Here is a 24,471-nt window from a genome sequence, read left to right as displayed (position 1 = left end):
AGCAGAGATAAATTATGATTTTAAAACAGTTTAACAAGAACGTACTGAATGCCACATTGCAAGCATATAAGTAATGTTGTGTTAGATTTATTAAAATTACAATGTTTTGGTAGTGATACTTCATGAAATGGTACCAATCAGCAACATTAAACGTATCAAAACACTGAAGGTAAACGGGTATAAAATGTATTGTATTTATGGCAAAGCTGCTGTCTCTAATTTTGATCTATTAACCAGAGGGGAAGTCAGGCAGCAAGAATTAACTTACTACTTAGGTAAGGGAATGACTGTCATTGTTATAACACAACTTCAACTGGTAAGTAAGCATTAACCAACCACCCACGATAAGGGACTGACTGTCATTGTTATAACACAACTCCAACTTAAAAGAGTAGGGAATATTTAGTGGTACAAGCACAGATGGCTCCAAGGTCTACAATGTCAAGCACATTCTCAAAATATGCCAAATGTCACTCGGATAAACACTTTGATCACTGTGTCCAACAGGTGTTCACTAAACATTATTCAGTACTGAAAACACAATAGATACGATATGCTGTAATGTAGCAAGAAAAGTGAAACACAGTGGCCTTTGTTTTTATATTCATTAATCAATTACTTCGAACTGATGAGATTTTCAAGGAGTACATCACACAGTTTGAAGGAGGAATTGAACCAGACACTCATTTTTTGACAAATTTATTATCAAGCAATTAGAAAGTATTTACGAAAAATAAATTAAATGTGTATTTTTTCTGGTGCTTATCAAAAAAGAAGTACATGATATTTCCATGAAATACAGTGAAAACATTAAGATAGCTGATGAATAATATAATACAAGCTTCAAATGAATATTCCAGTTTCACACACATACACGAAATCTCTGCTAAAACACCCTGCAGAGAACAAGTTTTAATGAAAAGAAAATAACACACTAGTAACTTTTGTTAATTATGGATTTTAAGAAGGATGAAATAATAAGCTATATTCAGATGTTTACCTTTTCTTAAGGTTGATAGGACCTATAAAACGTGCTTCTTTCAAATCTACATTTTGATAGTTCATTTCTGTGCAGAGTTACGATTTGATCATCTCATATAAACAGTTACCGAGTAAGAAAATTGGAAGTGTAGCATCAAGGAAAAGTGGGTACAAGACAAATGAGGGAGGAACAAAACAACATGCTAATAGTGCATTTATAAATCAAAGTTGAGGGAACTCTTCACTGCAAAGTTATATCATGTTACACTTATTAAATAGACTAACGAACCTAAACTATGCTCATTAGACACAAGTGTCAAGATGAGAGACAAAAGTCAACAACACATAAGAATGTAACAAAGCATCCTTACAGTTAAACTTCACATAAAAGTAGATACATTTTACTGTATGTATTCATATTACAAGACAAAACTACAGTACTATCAAATATAAAGAATTTTTTATTTCCGATCTGCAGAACTAGTTAATGTTCTGCAATACTTTGTTTTTAGAAAAGTCATTTCTTTAGTATGATTCATTTAATGTTAACATACAACCATACAGACAGAGACTGAATGCTTCAATGTGTAAAAAAAACAACTAGTTCTTCAGGCAAATAGCTATAACTGTTGTTAAAACTGAATACTCTACTAATTACAACAAATATAGAGAATTATTTCATATTCTATTAATCATTGTATAAACTATAACTTTTTAAGAGTACACAAACAATGTGAACAAACCACAAAACTGTGGAGTTTGAGCACTGGGAACATTTTCTTCAAATAGATTCACAAAAAACAAATGTGGTGAAGTATACGAAAGCATAAGTGACTTTGATGAAAAGGTGCACAGTGCATCATTTGCTGTAGATAAAATTATATACTGATCAAGTAAAAAATGCAACTCAGTGTACAGTTAAATGTCTGAAGACTGAAATGGATGCTGTATGTCCGATATAAAATCCTTCCACTACAAATACAAATTTTTTTGTATATTTTCTAAAGTTTCATATTACCTGTGGATGGATGAACACAGTTTAAATTGCACATTTAATTATTACAACTATTAGCAGTTTTTGTTGATTGGCAAATTTTAACATTAATGCCAAAATTGCCCCCCTGGTGTTTAAAATATTTAACAGTTTCTATGATATGATTCATTAATCGCTTTAATTTCACAGTTTTAACCGCACAACACACCTTCCACTATTATACTTCAGGCATCTGTCAAAATATCAGTTTTCTGTTAATGTGTGTGTAATGTGAAAAATGCACAATGTTATGTTATTGAACTTGGATGCTTATATAACAAACAGAAAAGCATTATGTTTTCTCAGATATTGTACAGAAACCTGAAAAAAGGTTTTTATTTCTGAAAAATATTATTACACACACAGACATCTGAACATCATTTGCAGTGTTAATCTTGTTGCATCTGATGTGACATCAGATAAATACAATTATCAAGTCTTTACAATAGGTAGCACTTAAAAATGGACACAGGAATTTTTTTTTAAAAAAGGGCCTATGAAAATTTCTAAATGTAGATACTGATAGATTTATCTTCTTAGATGTACATTTTAGAGGGATAAAATAATCTTTTTTTTCTTACTTCAGATTAAGAAGAAACTGAACGAAAGAACAGAAATGAACGATTGTAGACAAACACACAAAACAAGTTCGAACTAAGTTTGAGAGACAAAACAACTAGACTGCTCAATTATTTATGAAAATTTCAAAGCAATTCAATTATGCTTTTTAAAAACAAAATTGTTATTTGAAACAATTATTACAAAATAAATGTAAGCTGTATTTTTTTTTGAGGTTATCCAAGTCATTCCGAGCACGAAGTCGTTAAATGATACCACAGAAAATATAAAGATGTCATAGGATTGATCAGAATTCTTTGGAAGCATGGATAGCAAGATTCTGAACATCCATAGCACTGAGTTCAGTGAAATTAATCTCAGAGACTAAACATAAGCCTGCATATCGGAAAGAAATGTTTTTTTAATACAACTCTTTTCAAATCATATACAGTTTTTCAATATGACAGTCTTATTAACTGTGATAACACTTTAGTTTTCCCTTCAGATTTGAAGCTATTTGTATACAGCACAATAATTACAAAGGTAATGAAATTCAATTATAGATATATATGCACTTTACTTAATTTGCATCTTCAAACAAAATTAGATTTTAATGACAAATATACAACCAAAAAAATCCAGTATTAGGAAAAAGTGACACACAACTTCATTACTAGGTTTAACAACAAAGTATTTCAGAGTTGATTTTGTTTGAATTTAAGTGGAACTTAATTTTGTATGTATGCAAAACTTTAAATTTTCATATGATAAAAAAAACGTTTATTTACATTATGTACAGTGCACAATACAATAAGAAAAGGAAATCTACATTACACATCATATTGCAGTAGTCTTTCCAACAAAAGAAATACCTACCTACCTACCCATGTTTGTAGAAAAATGAATTTACTGAATGGAAAATAATCATAGAATAGATATTCTTTGAAAAAGTATGTTCAGGTTTTTATTGAAGATGTACCACTAATTTCACAGCTTTCAACAGGTATCTTGATCTTAAATGTTTCTCAAACCTGTTGCCATTAGAATAATGAAAGGTATGCTAAAACTATGTAGCAGCTACATGCTACATTTGTTCAAGTGCAAAACTGAACAATGGGCCATCTATGTTGTGCTCAATGCAAGGAATGAACTAAATATTCAAATTTACAAGCTCTCAAGCTGGGCTGCTGAAGACATATAATTTTAAGTATCATGCTATGTTGTAATAAGTAACTCCCTTTCCAAGTCCTGAATTGAAAGCTAAGGGTATTTAGGGCTATTGAGTCTAGAAATACAGTAAAAACAAAAGAAACAGTAATTTAAATTAATTATATAAAGCTGTCTACAAAATTTACAATTCACATGTTTATGAGTGCAAGACAGGTTAAGCCACATGTTAGATAACTGTGTAGTTCCTACTCTGAACTACGAAATATTCTACATTTTCACTCAGAAATACTTTGGTACAACTAGACTGTTTGATGTAAAATAATTTTTGAACTTCTTCTTAAACTAATTTGTCTCACAATTTTTCTCTTTTTTTTAATATTGTTGTTTAGAAATCTCGCTTGCATTACCAAAGTCTTCTGTTATACATGTTTAGCATACTTTACAAACCCACCTGTGAAATTAATTTAGTGGGAAAATGAACAACTCTCACTAGAAACAAACCCTTATATCATGAAGTCCAATATAAACAGATTTTTTTTAAATATCACAAACACTGTTTTAAATGTTCGGAAGATCTTACAACCTGTCATGCCACCGAGTTAAACGTAAGTTCATTTTTTGAAGCACAAACTGATGGCACGATTCAAACCAATACTGAAAATAGTTATACAAAACCTATATGAATAAGTGAGGAGTTTAGGGGAAAAGACATCAGGCTGTACAAAAATAAAATGAACAACTGGTCACTCAAACATTACTGTGGTAACTGAAAGATGCTCAACTTCTGTGTATCAGGTTAGTTGATTTAATAAATGAGTTCAAAGAAATTTAAGAGCAAGTTAATATCAAATAAGATTTGTTTTCTTTAGAACCTGAAACAGAATTTTCACTTTCTAAAACAAACACTTATCAAGATAACAATGAGTAGAAAGAATAAAAATTTTGTATTTCAATACATTTTGTAGATTTTCAAAATTTGCTTAAATATCTTAGTTAATTAATTGAAGTGTAATTTCACAAAGCATATAAAGATTTTATTTTTGACATGATATGTACAACTATCATATAACAGCCTATCAGAAAAGAATACTGTTGAATACATTGGGAAATTTAAACCCAGGCTATGTACGTCAACAGTCAACAAACGTCTAATACCCACGAATGTGGGTAGCCTTCCCTCTTAATACGAATGAACAAGCATTACTAGAAACATCAACATATGATATACTAATTTCCTTAAATCTTAATTTTCACAACAAGGTTTATGATCATACAGTAGACGAAAAATAAATTCTTCAAGGTACTTTCTGCATTAATTATTTTTTCTTCTGTATCATCCTTCTCAGCATCCACTGACCCCCCCCCAAAATAAACTATACAAGCAATTAAAAGTTTCTCCCCAAAGTTTAACATTTTCTCCTAATAAAAAAAAACAAGCATAACTTAAAACACAAGCCAAAGCAGGTGCTTGTGAATAAGGAATTAATGTTTTAATTTTACCACAATATTTTTAAAATACTAAATACCCCAAAAAAGGTTTGAATAAAGTTAATTGAAAGATAATAGAATGATTTAAATCAAGTCAATAAAAAGTAACATTTGGCTGAGGTCCAAGGTACGAGTCATCAAGTGATGACATAAGATTCAAATTATAATTATTTGAAATATACGGTTTCTTTTCAGCTGACACTATGTCTGAAGACAAGTTCCCAGGATAAGTTTGATTTTAGTCAGGCCACATGTTTCAGATGAGGTCACAAAAGTTATTCTAATCATTGTTAGATGAATAGGCTTTTTATAATAATGGATGCAAGGAGTTTTAAGATGTACATATACTGATGAAGTTTGTCTGAAATCAGAGTTTGAATGCATAAAATATTAAGAGACTGGCTAAAAATAGCACAAATGTATTTACCTTAACTTCACGTACAAGTATGGATGCACAATGTAAACGCCTCACTACACAAACATAAATCTATCAACTATTTTCTGTTTCTATCTTGGAAATTATGGTACTAGCTGAAGGGGCATGCAATCCAGAGAGACAAGTGATCCGAACTAGTCCAGCTTGGCCAGCTGACAGCAGCCACAAGTGAGACTTCAAGTTTGGATTCCACACAACCTGAAACAGAAAACAAAATGACAAAAAATTCCAAGTGCAAACTTTTAGTACCTTTTATACACAGAAAATAAAACATGAACAGCTGGAGAATCATATTAACAATTTAAGGAGAAAACAAAATGTACTAATAAAAAAAAATGTTAGAACATATTTTCAAATAAAGCAAGGTCAAGATTAACACTGAAGATGAAGACAGTTAATATAATAAAATATTTCATTTACGAGGCTTGAACATTGCAGAATAACTTATTCCATCTTCTGAGAAATATGAACATTAACTTATAAATATAATTTGTTATTTTAACTAAAAAACAAGCCGAGACAAAAACAAATCAAACAAATAATGCTGCATCATAACATTTACAGCAATAATGTATCTCATTACAGATGGTGTTAGGTATTAACACTTTTACTGATAAGGAGAGAACAATGTTTCGACCTTCCTAGGTCATTTTCAGGTTAAGAAAGAGTGTTTGAAAGTGACCGTTGACGGACACGTGTTAGGAATGAGAGCATAAACAGGTACTGGATTGTAGAGGGCATTGCAGGTGGATGTTAGGTTATTAATTTACAGCAATATAATTACTGTAACCAGCTTGCCAAGCTAAATTATAGTTTCACAATATATCACTAGTTAAGGCAGTTATACCTTAACTTCCTTAAAATGTAATTACTTTCACTAAAATATGTATACATGTATTACAGAACAATTAAGTTTGAGTGTGAAAATGTAGAACAATTTTAGATCTAAAGAGCTTTTCGAGTCATTAAGAGTTGGCAGTCTTCAGGTGAAAGTAAACTTTCTTCAGTGTAGAATTCAAGGACAAAGTCTTGTAGTAATGACAGAGGAATCTATATGAGATACTGAGATATATGGTTTCAGAATGTGAAGGAATGGATGAGTGGCTAGTTTTAAGTAGTGAACAGTCAGTTGATTCTGTTAGATACCCCTAATTGTTCACAGACTAGTTTTTAAGCACCATTTTGCTAATGTACATGACCTAACAGCTCAAGCTCTACTTTAATTAGAGATAAATATAAAGAAAAAACAAACAAACAGTGGCTTTTAGGATGATCTTCTCCAGGAAACCAAAACCATGAAATTACCTCAATGAGAATAACACGCAACTTGAATCAACTGTTGAATGATACGGCTTCTAAAAACTATCAACTTCTCATGTGCAACATCTAAGTAATATCCATAAGCAATAAACTGTCATTGGAAAAGAAAAACAATTTCTGGTTATTAAAGAGCTCCACAGTATCTGTACAGTGAAGTGGAATATGCTACTCAAAACACTGGAGGGTATAAAATCTAACTATGACAAATCACAACTACTATATTTCAACTGTACTTATGAGTGAAGAAAACACAAGGTATTATCCGTAAGCAGGATGGGTAAAGGTCTCCATAATGATATTCAATAAAGTCACTTCAATGTTACCATGACACCATGGGTAACAGATTGTTAACGGCTGGTAAGACATAACACATCACTGCAGAAAGAGTGGTTAGCAGGATGCAGATTCTTTTACAGACCACCACAACAGTTGAAAAGAGACCTGGATGGGGTACACTTTTGCTGTCAACACCAAAATATAGCTACTACTTGATAATATGTTCTCAAAGCAACCTGCAAGCTTTGGGTTCTAAACTAAATCAACAGTTCAGAATAACAATTGGATGATAAATCAATGTATTAGTAAACAGAAGTTATAATTTTCCTGCAGTGGAAATGTTTTCCTAGTAGGTACCATAAATAGCTAATTTTGTTCAGTATTGCCATCTAAAAGAAAAAAAAATCACACATGCCACTAGCTTTCTACCAATCCTACACTGAAAATGACTCATTCCAATGTGTTACTCATGAAAACTACAGTGTAACAACCCTCCACCAATGAGTGCACCATGAACTCTTGTTACACATGTAACTCCTGTTCTCTTTTACTGGACAATCACTTCAGGTCTGGGCAAAAAATGGAAGCACCTGAAGGGGGAGGAATGGTGTGACGTGCGAGTAGATGTAAGTAACTATCGGAAATATATTTTCAGTATAGGTAAATAACAACTTCCAGTACAGTACTTCCCTCTTCTCACAATATTAGAAGGATGATTGGTGTGAGGGAAGAACATGGTAAGTGTGGGAGAGGTAAATACTTTACAGTACGTGGAAAAACAGAAGGTATGGAAGCCCCTGATAATCAGAAATCAAGGATACAGAAAATTCTCCATTCAAAGAGCCAAGTAAGAAGCACAGCAATACAAGAAACCCTCAGCCCAGAGACCAGCAGTGGAAAACATTCTATCTAAGGTTGATAAACTTCCATAGAGGAAAGACAAATGAATTGAGCCAGAAACAAAGATAAATGCTGGGAAACCAAGCATGAAGACAGTTTGTTTTGTTTATTTGTTTGTTTTAAATTTCATGCAAAGCTACTCAAGGGCTATCTGCACTAGCCATCCCTAATTTAGCAGTGTAAGGCTAGAGGGAATGCAGGTAGTCATCACCACCCACCACCAACTCTCGAGCTACTCTTTTACCAATAAATAGTGGGATTGACTGTCACATTATAGCACCCCCATGGCTGAAAGGGTGAACATGTTTGGTGCAACAGGGATTCGAACCCACAACCCTCAGATTATGAGACGAATGTCTTAACCCACCTGGCCATGCTGGGTCTGCAAGAAGGCAGAGGACAGCAAGAATGGGATGAAGTATTGATGACCGCGAGGTTGCTGAGTGGTGGATATAGAGGGAGACATAAGGAAAGGGTAAACTGTTACTGGATAAATTAAGAAAACTATCACTGAACTGGCTAGTAAGAAGCAATAAGAAAAAATTGGCATGGAGTAGTATGAATGATCAAAATCACCCAGTGAAGAAGGCAAATGGGAGAATAAACATACAAGTATTTGTTGAGCCTATTCTGACTGAAATCAGTGACAGCCAGGGCAAGAGGATGAGGGACCAGAGACCAAAACAGTAATGGTTTGTTTTAATAAATTAATACAAATGTTCAAGAGAGAGAAAAAGACGAATGTCTTAACCCACCTGGCCATGCTGGGTCTGCAAGAAGGCAGAGGACAGCAAGAATGGGATGAAGTATTGATGACCGCGAGGTTGCTGAGTGGTGGATATAGAGGGAGACATAAGGAAAGGGTAAACTGTTACTGGATAAATTAAGAAAACTATCACTGAACTGGCTAGTAAGAAGCAATAAGAAAAAATTGGCATGGAGTAGTATGAATGATCAAAATCACCCAGTGAAGAAGGCAAATGGGAGAATAAACATACAAGTATTTGTTGAGCCTATTCTGACTGAAATCAGTGACAGCCAGGGCAAGAGGATGAGGGACCAGAGACCAAAACAGTAATGGTTTGTTTTAATAAATTAATACAAATGTTCAAGAGAGAGAAAAAGACGAATGTCTTAACCCACCTGGCCATGCTGGGTCTGCAAGAAGGCAGAGGACAGCAAGAATGGGATGAAGTATTGATGACCGCGAGGTTGCTGAGTGGTGGATATAGAGGGAGACATAAGGAAAGGGTAAACTGTTACTGGATAAATTAAGAAAACTATCACTGAACTGGCTAGTAAGGAGCAATAAGAAAAAATTGGCATGGAGTAGTATGGATGATCAAAATCACCCAGTGAAGAAGGCAAATGGGAGAATAAACATACAAGTATTTGTTGAGCCTATTCTGACAGAAATCAGTGACAGCCAGGGCAAGAGGATGAGGGACCAGAGACCAAAACAGTGATGGTTTGTTTTAATAAATTAATACAAATGTTCAAGAGAGAGAAAAAGACAGAAAAAAGACTGGAAAGTGAATTGAAAATAAAGATGTCAGTTGTATAATCAAAAATGACCACTTCAGAAGTATAACTAAGTTACAAAGACGAAGCACACAAAGAAAATTTTAAACGTCTAGAAACAAGCACTGCTAAACAAGAAGTGATATTCTTGTAGAATTGAATATAGAGTCACATGCATATCGTGGCACTCTCATTGGTGGAGGGTTATCGCATGCTAATTTACACGAGACACACACACCTAAGCGAGTGACTGGCAACAGAAGAGGCAGAAGGCTTGTATCATGCATGAAAAAACTGCACACAGAGGGCAGCACTGAATGTTAGAGAAGATAATGTATCATATTGGAAATAGGTTTATTTAATGCTAGTTTTTTATGCTAGATGGCCTATGTCATGGTTTATCTATTTCAACATTACAAAACTACCCATATTCAGTAATGTCAAGAATGTATGGACTGATTAAATAACATACGGGTGGATATCTTATTCAAAGACGAATTTCACTCTGTATTGCAACCAATTATGAGATGTGTATAGGTTTCTTGGGGCAAAATGGATGTTGGAATGGATGTATATAACAGTTAGGGCAGGGTTCAATACCCAGTATAAGAGTGCAGTTTTACAATCATTAGTTCTGTCATATGCAAAAGCCCATGGATGCAACTTTATTCTGATGGATATTACAAACAGCCACAACAAATAATTGTTCAGCAACTTACTCAATGAAAATGTTTTCAAATGCATGGATTGGCCAACATGCTCACCAGATGTGAATTTCGATGAATACATGAGGAAAATATTTAGCAGCCAGGTTTCATTTTGAATTAGCTTTAATAAACTGGAAGGAATTCAGATGGTGTAATTTACTCTATTTCATCATCAGCTCACTGATTCACAAATTTTAAACTTTTCATATTGATATAAAGTTACACTTTACTGACAAAAAACTCTGAATCAAATTAAAAATACAACTCTAATGCTTCTTCATTTTGTAACCTTTTTCGTGATGCCATTTTGGATCGAAAGTGAAACAATATGCATGTAGGTCAAATACATTATGGTGCTGATATCTAGCGTTGAAGTTAGGTATTACTGAGAACGAATTAACTCGTCCGTGGCACTGTGTTACTGAACGGCTTGGACGAGTTATCTCGTCTACGACACTGAACAGGTTAATAACAATAGTGGTGTCATATCACAGCTATAACACAGAAAATTTTGATTAGACCTAAATTATCTTCAACAATGTACATGTTTAAAACCTTCATATACAGCTGTTTTTAGTATCTTGATAATTTATTGAAATTCACCAGCTAGGTTACCTTTTTATTTACACTTTTATCCTCAAGGATTTGTTTTATATTGCATCTTTTTTGGACATACAAATTAAATGGTCACTACAAGAAATTACTGAAAGAATAACATGTAACATTTTCTAATAAACTCTCTCTGCCCTCTTTCAGTTAGTACCTACTTAAGTGTAAACCGAGTTTTAAGGATAATGTTTCAAGTGACTAACAGCATAATCTTCTACAAAATAAATTATCTTGAAATATTTTCCCTCCCAATTTCTTGACAATGAGCAATCACCAATTTAACAAAGGAATATTAAAATACTGGTTTATGGGGAGACTAAAAGGCATATGGACATAAAACCATGGCTTTAATATACCATATGCCCTATTTTTTGTAGTAGTTTATAACAATCAACATAGAAATGTAATATTGTCATGCAATGTTATTTTCTGTGAGATGGTGTATATATAGGATAAAATAACTTTTAACTAATGAAAGTTATTGAGATGTAACAATAATATACTGGAGGCATATTTTAGAAGAATAACAAGAACTGGAAATAACATCACAACCATTACTACGTTCATTGTTTCTCAGTTTACCCAGTGAACTCTGGTCTTGTGCAAAAGGCCTTATCAGCACTGGAGTAGCAGATACACTGCAAATGATGCACTGTTACACTATTATTTAGCCTCTCATAAGTTCTTACAATTATAGTACTTGTAGGTGATTATTCTACATTCAACATTTTATATCATACATTTATGGAACAACATAAACCTCGTAAAAATATGCCATTATCCTACTGACATTACGTTAATTTTCTTGAATAATGTTATTGCATAGTACTATAACATAATTCAATACTTTTACACAATCATTCAGAGTAAAATATTTGAAGAGTAAAACAATCTCCTGTAACTATAGAACTCTGAATATGTTAGATCCACTGTTGAAGTCATAAAAATTACTTATTTTCAAATGCATTAAGGCTTTCATGACAAAACCCAAAGATAATTCTTGTGTTTTACTAGTAGAACAGTTACTGCCACTATCAAAACATGAGTAAGACCAGACTTAACACATATCACTATTAAAAGAAATTCCAAGAGGTTTCTGTAAAGACATGAGAATTGTGTTACAGCAAATTTCAATTTTTACATGAAAAATAATCATGGTGATTTACCATGCTTCACATTGTGTCATACTAGCAACTGATACAGCTCTCACACATTGCAAGAGAAGTTTTGCACTGAACATCACCCAAAGGAAACAACATACATGAGCACACAGTAAAACAATATCAACCGAGGTCCATTTACACAAAAATAAAAAAAAAACGTATTTAAGATAAAGATGTAATTTTAAAAATCATCGAAGTAGTGTGGTCAAGATATTGTTACAAAATATTTTCTTAAATGACATAAAATTAGCAAAACTTTAGTTTCCAACAGTATGTTTTAAACCCAGGTTGAACAGGTCTGTATAAAAGAAAAACTATAGCAATTTTGCTATTATTAGTATTAAATATACAACAACCTGTTCAAAATTAATTAATGTACAAATGGTTTCATCAGTAAAGAAAGCATATTAAAACATCAGAAAACAAGGGTTTTATCTGTATAGGTGACAAGGTGTATTTTATAGTGCCTAATATTTCAAACAGCTATTAATATTTTTTCAAATTATTAAAGCGTTTTGCAGCATTAAGTAATAAACTATTTTTCTTTATTGCTTGATAACTTAGTAGACGCACCAAGCATAAAATATTTTTCGATAGTCTAAACTTCAAATATACATTCAATGTGGATTTAAAAATAAAATTACTAATTACACCATTGAAGTTACATTTGTTTCTGTTTTTTTACGTGACTATTTGAAATTATAGACTCTGTAACAACTAGTCACAGACCAAATGCAATCTGGTTTGTGAAGAGTTTGGGAAAATGTATTTGAAAGCTGACAGAGTTTGTACTGATTCCACCAGTAGTTAAAGGGGTAAAAAATGAAACTTTAGCACTTACTGTGTTCACAGATGTTAGTGGATACTGATTGAGAGAAGTCACGTTCATTGACTCAGGACGAATTAACCTTTTACATTCCTGTTGGGGTATGTCTTTCATATTTTCCTAAATAGTTGTTCAAACAAAATATGGTTTTAAAAATTTAGATACGATTCATTTACAGGCTTCAATGAATTACATATCAACATCACAATGATCCACATGTTACACTATCATCTGTGCCCTAATTCGACTGACATGAACAAAGAATATTATGGAGTTATTTTTGTAAAACAAATATTTTTTATGTAACCATCATAAAAAATCACTAAAAAATTAACTATATTCAAAATCTTAAAACTGTAGCCTTGGTTTTAAATGTTTTTACTAATTTTACAAAATTGCACATGCAAAAATTTAACTTTTAGCAGTTTTTACAACTATCTGTAGACAGCTGAAACATCTAAACAAGTCTTTATCTGATGTAACTATTAGTAATAAAGGTAACTTTAACCATTTTTAATTTTTCTACCATAAATAAATATACAACATCAAAAATAAGAAATTCTATAACATCATCAACATTAAAAACAAAACAAATAACTAAACCTACATATCCTTGTAAAATAAACAAACTATGTGCACTTTAAGGGTAACTTGTACTTTATTTTCTGTAAGAAATTTAAATCAGCTAATATACACATACACACACACACGCACACATTACAATCTAAATAATGAATAACCTGGAAACTTTTAGCTCATTCAAGTTAATAAAAATGACTTTTATTTACTCACAATTACTTTAAAAACAATATTTCACTTTATTACATTAACTCATATATTTATAGTTAAACCTAATTTTATTTTTTTATAATCAAAGTATTTTTGTTACTAAGTGACAAAACCTATAATTTTCCTTTTCTGAAAATGTATTTCTGAGAGATGCTTCCCTCTGGTAACAAGATGAGGTATTCTCATTAGCTGCTAACTCCTGTGTACAAACCTTTTCTTTATTCATGCTACAAGCATTCTGCTGTCCCTATTACAATCAAGTGATTTCAACAAGGTCCGTAAGTACACTCAGATCATGCATGTGACTCACTATCTCTGTGCACTTCTACTGAACTATCACTTTGAAGTTTGGCAGATGGAAGCACCAGAAAAGTGTGGGAAGTTCATGATGAGATAAGAATATGCTGGTAAGAACTGGCAATGTTCAACTTGGTCATCCAAAAAATCTGGAGAAAATGCCCACCAGAGGGTGAGATAGCTCTCCATGGTGAAATGGGGAAGATGAATGAAGCAACTGGGGTGTGACAAATAAGTGACCTACTTCCAGTCACCAGTTTTCTTGGAAACAAAAAATAGTTGGGAGTAAAAACCAGGTGACTGATAAGGAACAAGTTTGACAGCCTATTGAGTGAGAAGGTCCTGAACTGCCTCTGACAGATACTGACAAATATGGGATCTCAAGGTGGAGGAAAGGAAATGGATACAGGAAACAAGGAAGGTGCAACAAGAAATGGGATCTTGAATTATTCCAACAAAACTTGAAGAACCTAAACATCTTTGACGCAAGGATGCCAGTGATAGAAGAAGAGCACAAGGATACTTTCATACATGAGAGAGTCAGACCTGAAAAGAGCAACTGCACCACTTCTGACCAGTCATACACTATGCCCATCTGTAAAGTCTGGAGGAAAAGGCAGAAAAAGAATAGGATCATATTAACATGAGAGAGAAATGAGAGGGAGAATAAGTGTTCAAACCCTTAAAATGATGTTCACAAGTTAATCACATGAAGCAAAAAAAAGGGTAACAAAGGATGAGCCCCATGGTGAAATGGACCCTACTCAGTAAGTTAACTAAATCCAAAACTCATGTTGCTGGGAACTGACATTCAAGTGGGGTTAGGAAGAGACTAGAGGGAATCTAGAATCACTCCAACCACAGGGTACGATATGTTATTTGAGGAACATCTGTAGGTGGGAATCTGATATCTGGTATTGAAAGGATGCCTATGTAAACAAAAACTACCCCTCAATAGCAAAACTGACCAGGATCATATGAGAAGTAGTACCACTCTAGGATAAAGTTACACAAGAGGTAACAAAATAACAGATACCTTTACACTCTGCTGTGACCCAGCTGCAGGGTACCAACATCCACACAGGAGTAGGATGATGGCTCTCATTTGAAGAGGTAAACTGCAGTTCAACGTCTCACTTCGTAGTAATTGTATAATGCATGCTACAGGATAGCACATCATCTGTACCAGCAGAGTACCACTGCTGTGCTCTGTACTGTAGTGTATTGTCTTTTGTTTTTGTGGAACACATTCAGCAAGCTGCCTCTATGGTCAACCACTCTAACAGATTGTAAGTAATAACGAATCCTATACACCTCTTAAAAAAAAAAGGGAGAAAATCAGTAGGAGAATTGATGGAATTGCAATGGAATTTGTGTTCGTGAAATCCTATTTTGAAAAACAGACCATCTTTATTTATTTCAATTAAGGTATGGCAGAGATTACAGCTATCCCCTTCTGCCTTCCTGTGAAGTTCACGGGTGGTAGGGTTCAGAATGGGCAAGTTTATGAAGCAACATCACAAGGTTATTCACCTTAAAACAATCTTGTGAAACACTCCATCCTAGCAGTGGGGCAATTTTAAGCCACGGAATGGAAAGTGCCAGTCAGCATGGCTGTACAGTTCAGATTTCCAATTGTACAGCCATGTTGACTGGCATCACTTACCACAGAGCAGGATCCAAGTAATGAAGGTAGGAAGGATGGGCCACTGGAATAAAAGAAAGCATTAATAAAGACTTACACAGTCTTAGAGTTGCACTGAAGCTTGAAGAACAGCCAGCCAAAAACCCAAGCATACCAAAATCCTGATATGGTGTAAATAATGGGAAATGAATGTATTAGGTGTGGTACAATAGCTCATATGCAGGGTTTCCTCCAATGACTAATGACAATGAGAAGCAAGGAAAAAGGTAAAGTATTGAATTTGATGAGAAGTTACTTTGAACAACTTCATATTGGAAGCCCATAATGAGGACTTTATGAATCAAATAACAAAAAGGTAAACTGGCAAAAATAAGAGGAATTACCCTCATATGCTCCCAAGGGCTTGGGGATAAAGGATTGGTTTCTTTTGAATTTTACTCAAAACTACATGTGCTACTCTTCCCTAATTTAGCAGTGAAAAACTTGAGGGAAGACAGCTAGTCATCACCACCCACTGTAAGGTCTTAGGGTATTCTTTTACCAGTGAATAGTGGGACTGATTTTTACATTGTAATGCCCCCACAGCTGAAAGGGCAAGCACATTTGGTGGGATGGAGACTCAAACCGACGACCCTCAGATTGCGAGTAAAACACCATAACTGTCTGGCCATGAAAGGAAGAATTCAGATAAAGGAGAAGATATGTATGGTGGTAAACTGTGCATGTAATGTCGATAATAAACAAGTCAGATCTTTGATGACCATAGATAAAGCGGAGAAGGAAAGACGCCTTAAGGAAAAGGCAGAACATAGAACACTAGGCAAGAAGTTTGAATGGAGACAAAGTAAGGTAATGAAGGACTGTATTAACATCCTGGTCCAAAAGTGTAGGTGACTGGAGAGGGCAACAAACCTGGAAGGAATGGATTAACATCATAAGGGCAGGTCAAAAAAATACTTTACAGTAATTGGAAATATGAAAGGTATAGGACAAGGCTGCCTGAAAAGCCATGTCAGACACACAAGTTTCAGTAGGTGGAGCAGTTGAAAATACTTGAGAAAGTGACCAGGTGTGAAAGATTTCCCAAAACTATTGATACACCTCCATGGAGCAAGGACAAACAGACTGAGTCAAATGAAAAGCTACATGATGGGAGAAACTTGATCTCCTTTTCAAAGACTGGACAAAAGCCCAGTTTTAAAGTTGAGAATGTGAACTGCAGGAAAAAGAACCAGTGACTGGGGTTGATGAAGGAAGACAGGTAATAAGGGTTGGGGGTACAGGAGAGAATAACTGAAGTTTGTGCAAATTAGGAAACCATGAATAAGTTGGCTTATATGGAACTATCAGTAGGACCTGGCACTGAATGTTATAGATTAAGGAAATAAGCTGATGTAGCAATTAGATAAGAGGATAAACATTTTGGAACTTGTGGGGCCAATCATGGATTTAGGCATCAACAACCAAAGCTTGAGGACTGGGAACCAAAAGAGGGCTGTGGAAAATGCATTGACAAGAGAAAAACCCCACTAACTGCAAATTCACCAGAAAATGGTTAGGGTAGAAAAGATGGTCCTTCATGAAAATGAAAGCATCTGGAACATGACATGCAATGAAATTAATGTGTTGCAAGCAGACACAATAGAGAAAGTCCAACATACCTACCAAAACAGATGGATCTCAACCAGATGCCATTTTGGTGACTGATATGTATACAACCATCATTAAAATCTAGGAATGAATCATGAATAGATAATGTCTAGTTAGAATTAAAAAATGATCCAAAGCGTAAAAATGAGAAGCTCAAGGATGTTGATACGCGAGGATCTCTTGTGAATAGACCAATGACTTGAAGCTTCTTGGTGATAAACCTAAGCACATCATCCATGAAGTGATGCATCTGTAAACAGATGCAAAGATGGACGGGTAGAATAAAATGGAACATCTGCTGATGTACGAGTCTCGTTTAACCACCAAAGTAGATTGTCCACTATAGAAGAAAAGACTGTAACAGAAACAGCCAAGGGATTCCAAGTAAAGTTCCACTAATTGTGCAGATTCCACTGTAAGAAATGCACATATGCATGATCTAGAGGGTCTAGTGGTGTCAATGGAGACGACACCCCCGAAAGCAATAGAACTTTGCATGTTGAAAGCAGACAAGGAATGGTTAACTAACAATTCCATGGAACAAGTCAGAGAGGAGATTTATACCCAAATGAAGAGTGTGCTGGAAAAGACATCCAAATGAACAAGGTATTTGATAGGACATATCCAATTTAATTAACCAGCACAACTAAGCAAACACTTAAAGGAGATGATGACTATGACTGACCAACTCCAGTTTGAAATGGGCCAGAAGCTCGTGATTCATGTAATAATGGGAATGCAGCTCTAGCACATGAAGTGCAAAAGCCCTGATCATCTGACAGGAAACATAAGTGAAGAAGCAAGCCTGAAGGGTTGGATGCAAAACTGGTACTGTTATAGACAAGTTCATGATGAGATAGGAATATGCTGGTAAGAACTGGCAATGTTCAACTTGGTCATCCAAAAATCTGGAGAAAATGCCCACCAGAGGGTGAGATAGCTCTCCATGGTGAAATGGGGAAGATGAATGAAGCAAATGGGGTGTGACAAATCAGTGACATACCTCCAGTCACCAGTTTTCTTGGAAACAAAAAATAGTTGGGAGTAAAAACCAGGTGACTGATAAGGAACAAGTTTGACAGCCTATTGAGTGAGAAGGTCCTGAACTGCCTCTGACAGATATTGACAAATATGGGATCTCAAGGTGGAGGAAAGGAAATAGATACAGGAAACAAGGAAGGTGCAACAAGAAATGGGATCTTGAATTATTCCAACAAAACTTGAAGAACCTAAACATCTTTGACACAAGGGTACCAGTGATAGAAGAAGAGCACAAGTCAAACTAATACTGAACCAGAGCCCACCAGATAGTCACCAGTACTGTTAGCAACTTGATGTACACTGTCTAGGAAAACAACAAGCTGTGGCTCCCAGATAAGGGGGGGGCGACAGGTAAGGATTGAGAAGTACAGGAAATCATACTGGGTACCACAGTTGGCACCAACTGAGACAAACAGACTACCAGAGGTGAAAGAATAGACTTGTTGGACAAATGTCACCTGGGACTGTGTCATAGATGAAATGCCACAAAACCGGGGCTGTACATAAATTCTGGAGAAAAGACGTATGTGAAGTGGCCCTCAATAAGACTGAATCCTGAGCAAGAAGGCTCCAACAACATAGAACCCATGCATGCAAAGCCAAAGACAACAGATGAACCAATGTGAACACAAGGAGGGAGAGTATGTCCCTACAAAATCCCTCAAAATTTCTGTCAAGTGCTTCAGATAGGAGATTAATTGTGGAAAGATACTGCAAGAGAGTCATGATGGTAAGATGTTGATGGGAAAATTGATACAGGTTATACTGACAGGATATTTGATTAATAAGATAATGATGGTCTGCATCATAAGCAAGAACAAATTGATTCAATACTTGTGGGGTATGAAGTATGCTAATGCTATCTAACAGCACGGACCTAAATGTCAGGAGACGAGGAGGGGGATGACACGGACGGACCAAATGGGGTTGGGAAGAATGTTTATGAAGTGAGGAAGGACATGGGTCTCACGAAATAGGGTGAGAGATAAAACATTACATACCTGAGAAACAAAGTCTGAAGAAACTGGGGAAAGCCAAAATGACTCTTCAGGAAAGGTATAGGAAGACACAGAAAAATCAGGATGTGGAAACAGGTGATTGAAGTTCTTGGCAGCCTTAACAGGTTCAGGAGGAAGTAGGGCAAAGCCACTGTAACATTCAATCTCCCTACAGATAAACACTAATAAATCTCCCATTGGGCTGCCAGCATCTGATGTCAGTGATAAAGTGCCTGTTGAAATCAAAACACCCAAAGTGATGACATTACTTTTGGAATTTGTGTTTCAAGAGTCCACAAAAAAGGCAAATGTATATGTCTATATATACACATACATAAAGATAACTACAAGGATGTAGAATTAAGATAATTCTAAAGAAAACTAAGTAGTTTACAAAGTATAACCACTTATGGACAAAACTGTATCTCAAACTGAAGTCAGGTCAAAAAAGAAACATACCTATGCACGAGTGTTGCCAAACAAGAAGCAATAGTTCAGTGTTGGGAATCACATGTATGACGTGAGTACACTATGCTTCTATTGATGTAAAGATGACACGTCATGATTCACGAGACATGATGATATTAGTTGATTTCAATAGGGGGTAGCAATGAACAAAGACGGAAATGCCGTATTGAAAAGGTTTATCAATTTCTCCTTTTAAATATTGGAATTTGCTTTTTGATTCTTTGTACTCTCTTCAATTTTTTCAACATATTAGATTTTTATATAACAATCTGTAAAGAAACTAGCCAAATAATAAGGCTATTATTTTCATGTTACTTTCAATAACATTGTAGTATCAACAAAATGAATATGCTAATCCATCATTACAAAACTAACTGCAAACAGAGTCATATTCTGAGTGAATTCAAAGTTGCATCCAACTTGAAATTTAAAATATTTAAAATACATTAAAGATTTTTGGAAAAGAAAAAAAAAAGGGAATCCTCAATAGCTGTGGCACTTGAAATTTTCTTAAGCAGAATTAGAGTACATTAATATATAATACCTTAGGAGTGATCAAATACATCATTTGAGTGGTTTTGATATCCTGAGTCCAACAAATCCAATTGAATCTCAAAGTGGTCAAGCAGTGACAAAGTTACGAGTTAAAAATATTTATTCAAAAACTTAGAGCCATTATATAAGTTGCTATGCTATGATTAAAAATAAAAGATGCTTTATTTATGTTATTTAGCTTGAGTAAAATCACTTTGTAAATTCCATGTACTTACAAGATTGATGTCTTTTAACACCAGTCCAAATACATTAGACATTTCTTTGTATGTAGACAAAATAACTGGTGCTTCAGATTTTTCTTCTATTACTTCTGTTTGTTTTGGATGGCTGTTGTCTTTCTGTCGGTCAGGCAGTTTGGGTTTCATTTGACAAGTGGTCACAGCTTCATCTTGATCATCTAAAGACTGATTAACAGTTAAGCATTCTCTGCTAATATCTGTATTAACAGGTGTTGTACTTTCTTTTACATCAGTATTATTCACCGATTCTTCTTCTTGTACAGAATTTTCCCCATTATCTATCCTGGCTGGAGTTGGTTGGTCATCAGACTTTCTAGGTTCAAGGCACTCCAGTTCAATCCTATAGATGGGCTGAAATAAAAAAAAACAAACAAACTTCACACCCAAAAGTTCTATCCTATGTCACTCAGTTATGAATTCCACATCATACAGGTTGGCCAGTCATCAATTCTATATTATCCAGGATTAAACATTTATACAGTTGTCCAATTAAAAGTTTGTACTGTACAGAGTTAATCAGTTTTATTACTTACTGTAATTCTGACATGCATACTTGGATCATAAATTTGGACCTTAAGTCAAATTGATTTCTTTACCTTTATGGTTGTCCACTGAAGAATTCAGATTTTGAAAGGAAATTTATAACATGGTGACACACTAGGTCATTTTAAATACTATACCATGACCAACTGAAAACTGCTTTTTAGTGCAACACCAATTCTTGTCTCAGCTGGAGTAAACACTATCTATCACAGGAATTAATATATATCTAAATGTGTTTTTTTTTTAAAAACACACACATGAAACTATTCCACTTGAAAAATAAAAGCTTGAAAGTATCGTAGTTACAGTTTATAAACAGATCAAATGCTCAATTTGTTGTTATGCTCAATGGGCAATTATACTCTCAGAATTGCTGGTAAGGCCATTTACACTTGCTGATAAGCAGAGAACAACGTTTTGACCTTTCTAGGTCATCTTCAGGTTACCAAAGTGGGTTTCTCGTCATCAAGAATCAATTATGCTGTGCCCACCACAAGTATCAAAACCTAGGTTTTCATGTTCTAAGTCACTCAACTTCCCTTTGTATCTCTAGAAAAGGCACGATTAAAAAACAAAAAACCTGCACAGTCCAGCATACAAAGTATACTCGTCTGGTGTCTTCAGTTACTAAACATTTACTTCAAGAACATGCAACCAAGTTGAAAATAAAATACAGCAACTTGTATCGTAACTTAATCTTTCCCATAGAAATTGTGTTATCTCCTGAATGTTGTATGATAATTTTATATTTACACACCAACAAACAAAATGCACTGATAAGTATGTTTTTTTGTATCTTGTAACTGCACAACATTAATAAGCTAAGGCAATTATACCTTTGATATCGTGATATTAATTTTAACTTCACACGACATGCAATAACCATTTAAAAAACCGAAATTCTGGACATAAGCTCTATAGAATATTTAGTTTCTCTACTTAATTCATAGTTTTTCTTTCATTATAAGGTATCAGATGTTTCTCATATGAAAGTCAAATAAAAAATTTCTGCCTTCTCAAACTTGAGAAAATAAACGTTTTTATTCATAAAAATTTAAATACTTTTATAAAAAAGGCTGCACAACAACAATTAGGTACAAGGAACTGAATTCTGTCACATGTCAAATACTGCTTTATAATGAGGAAAAATATATTATTTCTTTTAACATTTACCACAAAACTCTTAATTATCTGTACACAGTTTAAAGAACCTTCACACATTCAAGAGAAATATACAACTGAACCATAAATAATATTCTCTCAAGCTTAGATTTTATTCAGGTAATTGTTTTTTTATTACTAAACCACAGAACAAAAAGATCAAAAATCATTGGAGTAATACAATGGGAAATATGCATTGAACACATGCACCAACCCTTACCCTATGTCTCTGGAGTAATGTAATAGGAAATATGCATCTAACACATGCACCAACCATTACCCTATGTCTCTGGAGTAATGTAATGGGAAATATGCATTGAACAAAGGCAAAACCCTTTACCCTACATCTCTGGTGTCATGTAATAGGAAATATACATCAAACACATGCACCAACCATTACCCTATGTCTCTGGAGTAACGTAATGGGAAATATGCATTGAACAAAGGCAAAACCCTTTACCCTACATCTCTGGTGGCATGTAATAGGAAATATACATCAAACACATGCACCAACCATTACCCTATGTCTCTGGAGTAACGTAATGGGAAACGTACATCAAACACATGCGATGTTTGTTTGTTTGTTTGTTTTAGAATTTCGCACAAAGCTACTCGAGGGCTATCTGTGCTAGCCGTCCCTAATTTAGCAGTGTAAGACTAGAGGGAAGGCAGCTAGTCATCACCACCCACCGCCAACTCTTGGGTTACTCTTTTACCAACGAATAGTGGGATTGACCGTCACATTATAACGCCCCCACGGCTGGGAGGGCGAGCATGTTTAGCGCGACTTGGGCCCGAACCCGCGACCCTCAGATTACGAAGCGCACGCCTTAACGTGCTAGGCCATGCCGGGCCCTTCGAACACATGCAAAAAACATCCCTACATCTCTGGATTAATATGATAGAAAATACGGAATGAAAACATGCAAAAACCCTTACCCTACTTCATAGAAAATACTTCAGAGGAAATACATATTGAACATATGCAATAACCCTAAAAAACATATCACTCACAAATCAACAGTGTCATATTTCAGTGTCAACATTGAACAGATGCAAAAACCCTTATCCTACATCTCTGGGGTAATACAACAGAAAATACACATTGAACACATGGAAAAACTCAGAAACTTATTACTTACAAATCGACGGTGACATATATATTTTAGGGAGTCAACATTTTTCATTAACTGACATAAAACTGTTCCAACGACCTCCCCTGCATCATCACAGCTAGCTTCTACATTCAACCAGTCAGACACGGCCACTTTCTGAAAGGAAAAGCATCACTGAGAGATATACACAATTATTTACTATTGTAATACTCTTTCTGAAAGAGACACCATGATATCTTTATTTCCATTTAAGAAACACCTTAGTGGTCACATTGAAAAATATTTTAAAAATACAAATTATTTCCATAGAGGAAGATAAAAATACCCATTCTCCAGTAGCATTTTCATCTAAAAGAAAACATTAACATAGTAAGAATACGAGAATGTAGAATTTACATCCTAAAAAATATCAAATCTTACTATCTAACATGCTTATAGGGTTTTTAATACATAGCTAGCAACAGTTCTCTATGAAAAACGAACTTGAAAGCTTCCACATTAGGTCTTAGTCAAACTCTCAACAACTTCCCATGGAGAAACTTGCTTCCTTTTCCATCAGTGATTTTGAAAACATATTTACAAATATCAGTACTGTGTGCTTGTTTTTCTTATAGCAAAGTTACATCAGGCTATCAGCTGAGCCCACCGAGGGAAATCGAACCCCTGATTTTAACGTTGTAAATCTGTACGCTTACTGCAGTACTGGGGCATTATCAGTACTAATAATGTTACAGAAATAAAACTTAGATGTTTGTAACTAACTTATCAGAAAAAAGTTTTCTTTTAAGTATAGACAACACTATTTAAAACAGTACTTGTAACAGCTTTTACCCATCATTTCTATTTTTAATCGTAGCATCCATGTTTTTCATAATTCAAAAACTGATTTAGACTTCTAAGTATTGAGCTTAACTACACTACATTGTTTTTTTGACATAAAACTTTTATACAATGCAAGTAGAAACTGACACGTATTCAGTGT

General features: G+C 34.5%; 1 protein-coding gene across 1 annotated transcript in view; it reads right to left on the bottom strand.

Moving 5' to 3' along the window:
* Positions 1 to 2,327: 2,327 nt before the first annotated feature.
* The window catches only part of LOC143246612 (general transcription factor 3C polypeptide 2-like), a 43,199-nt gene continuing 21,055 nt past the window's right edge, over positions 2,328 to 24,471 (bottom strand). Inside the window, exons 12-15 of the mRNA XM_076493633.1 lie at positions 23,517 to 23,645; positions 20,647 to 21,021; positions 13,004 to 13,108; positions 2,328 to 5,864 (exon numbers count right to left, since the gene is read on the bottom strand). Coding sequence (XP_076349748.1) covers positions 5,721 to 5,864; positions 13,004 to 13,108; positions 20,647 to 21,021; positions 23,517 to 23,645 — 753 coding nt within the window. The 3' untranslated portion in view covers positions 2,328 to 5,720. The remainder of the gene's footprint in view (positions 5,865 to 13,003; positions 13,109 to 20,646; positions 21,022 to 23,516; positions 23,646 to 24,471) is intronic.

Source organism: Tachypleus tridentatus, chromosome 3 (genome assembly GCF_004210375.1).
Source record: "Tachypleus tridentatus isolate NWPU-2018 chromosome 3, ASM421037v1, whole genome shotgun sequence".
In the NCBI taxonomy this organism is placed as follows: domain Eukaryota; kingdom Metazoa; phylum Arthropoda; class Merostomata; order Xiphosura; family Limulidae; genus Tachypleus; species Tachypleus tridentatus.
The sequence above is the reverse complement of the archived record's forward strand: the minus strand, read 5'-3'. Positions and strand labels throughout refer to the sequence as shown.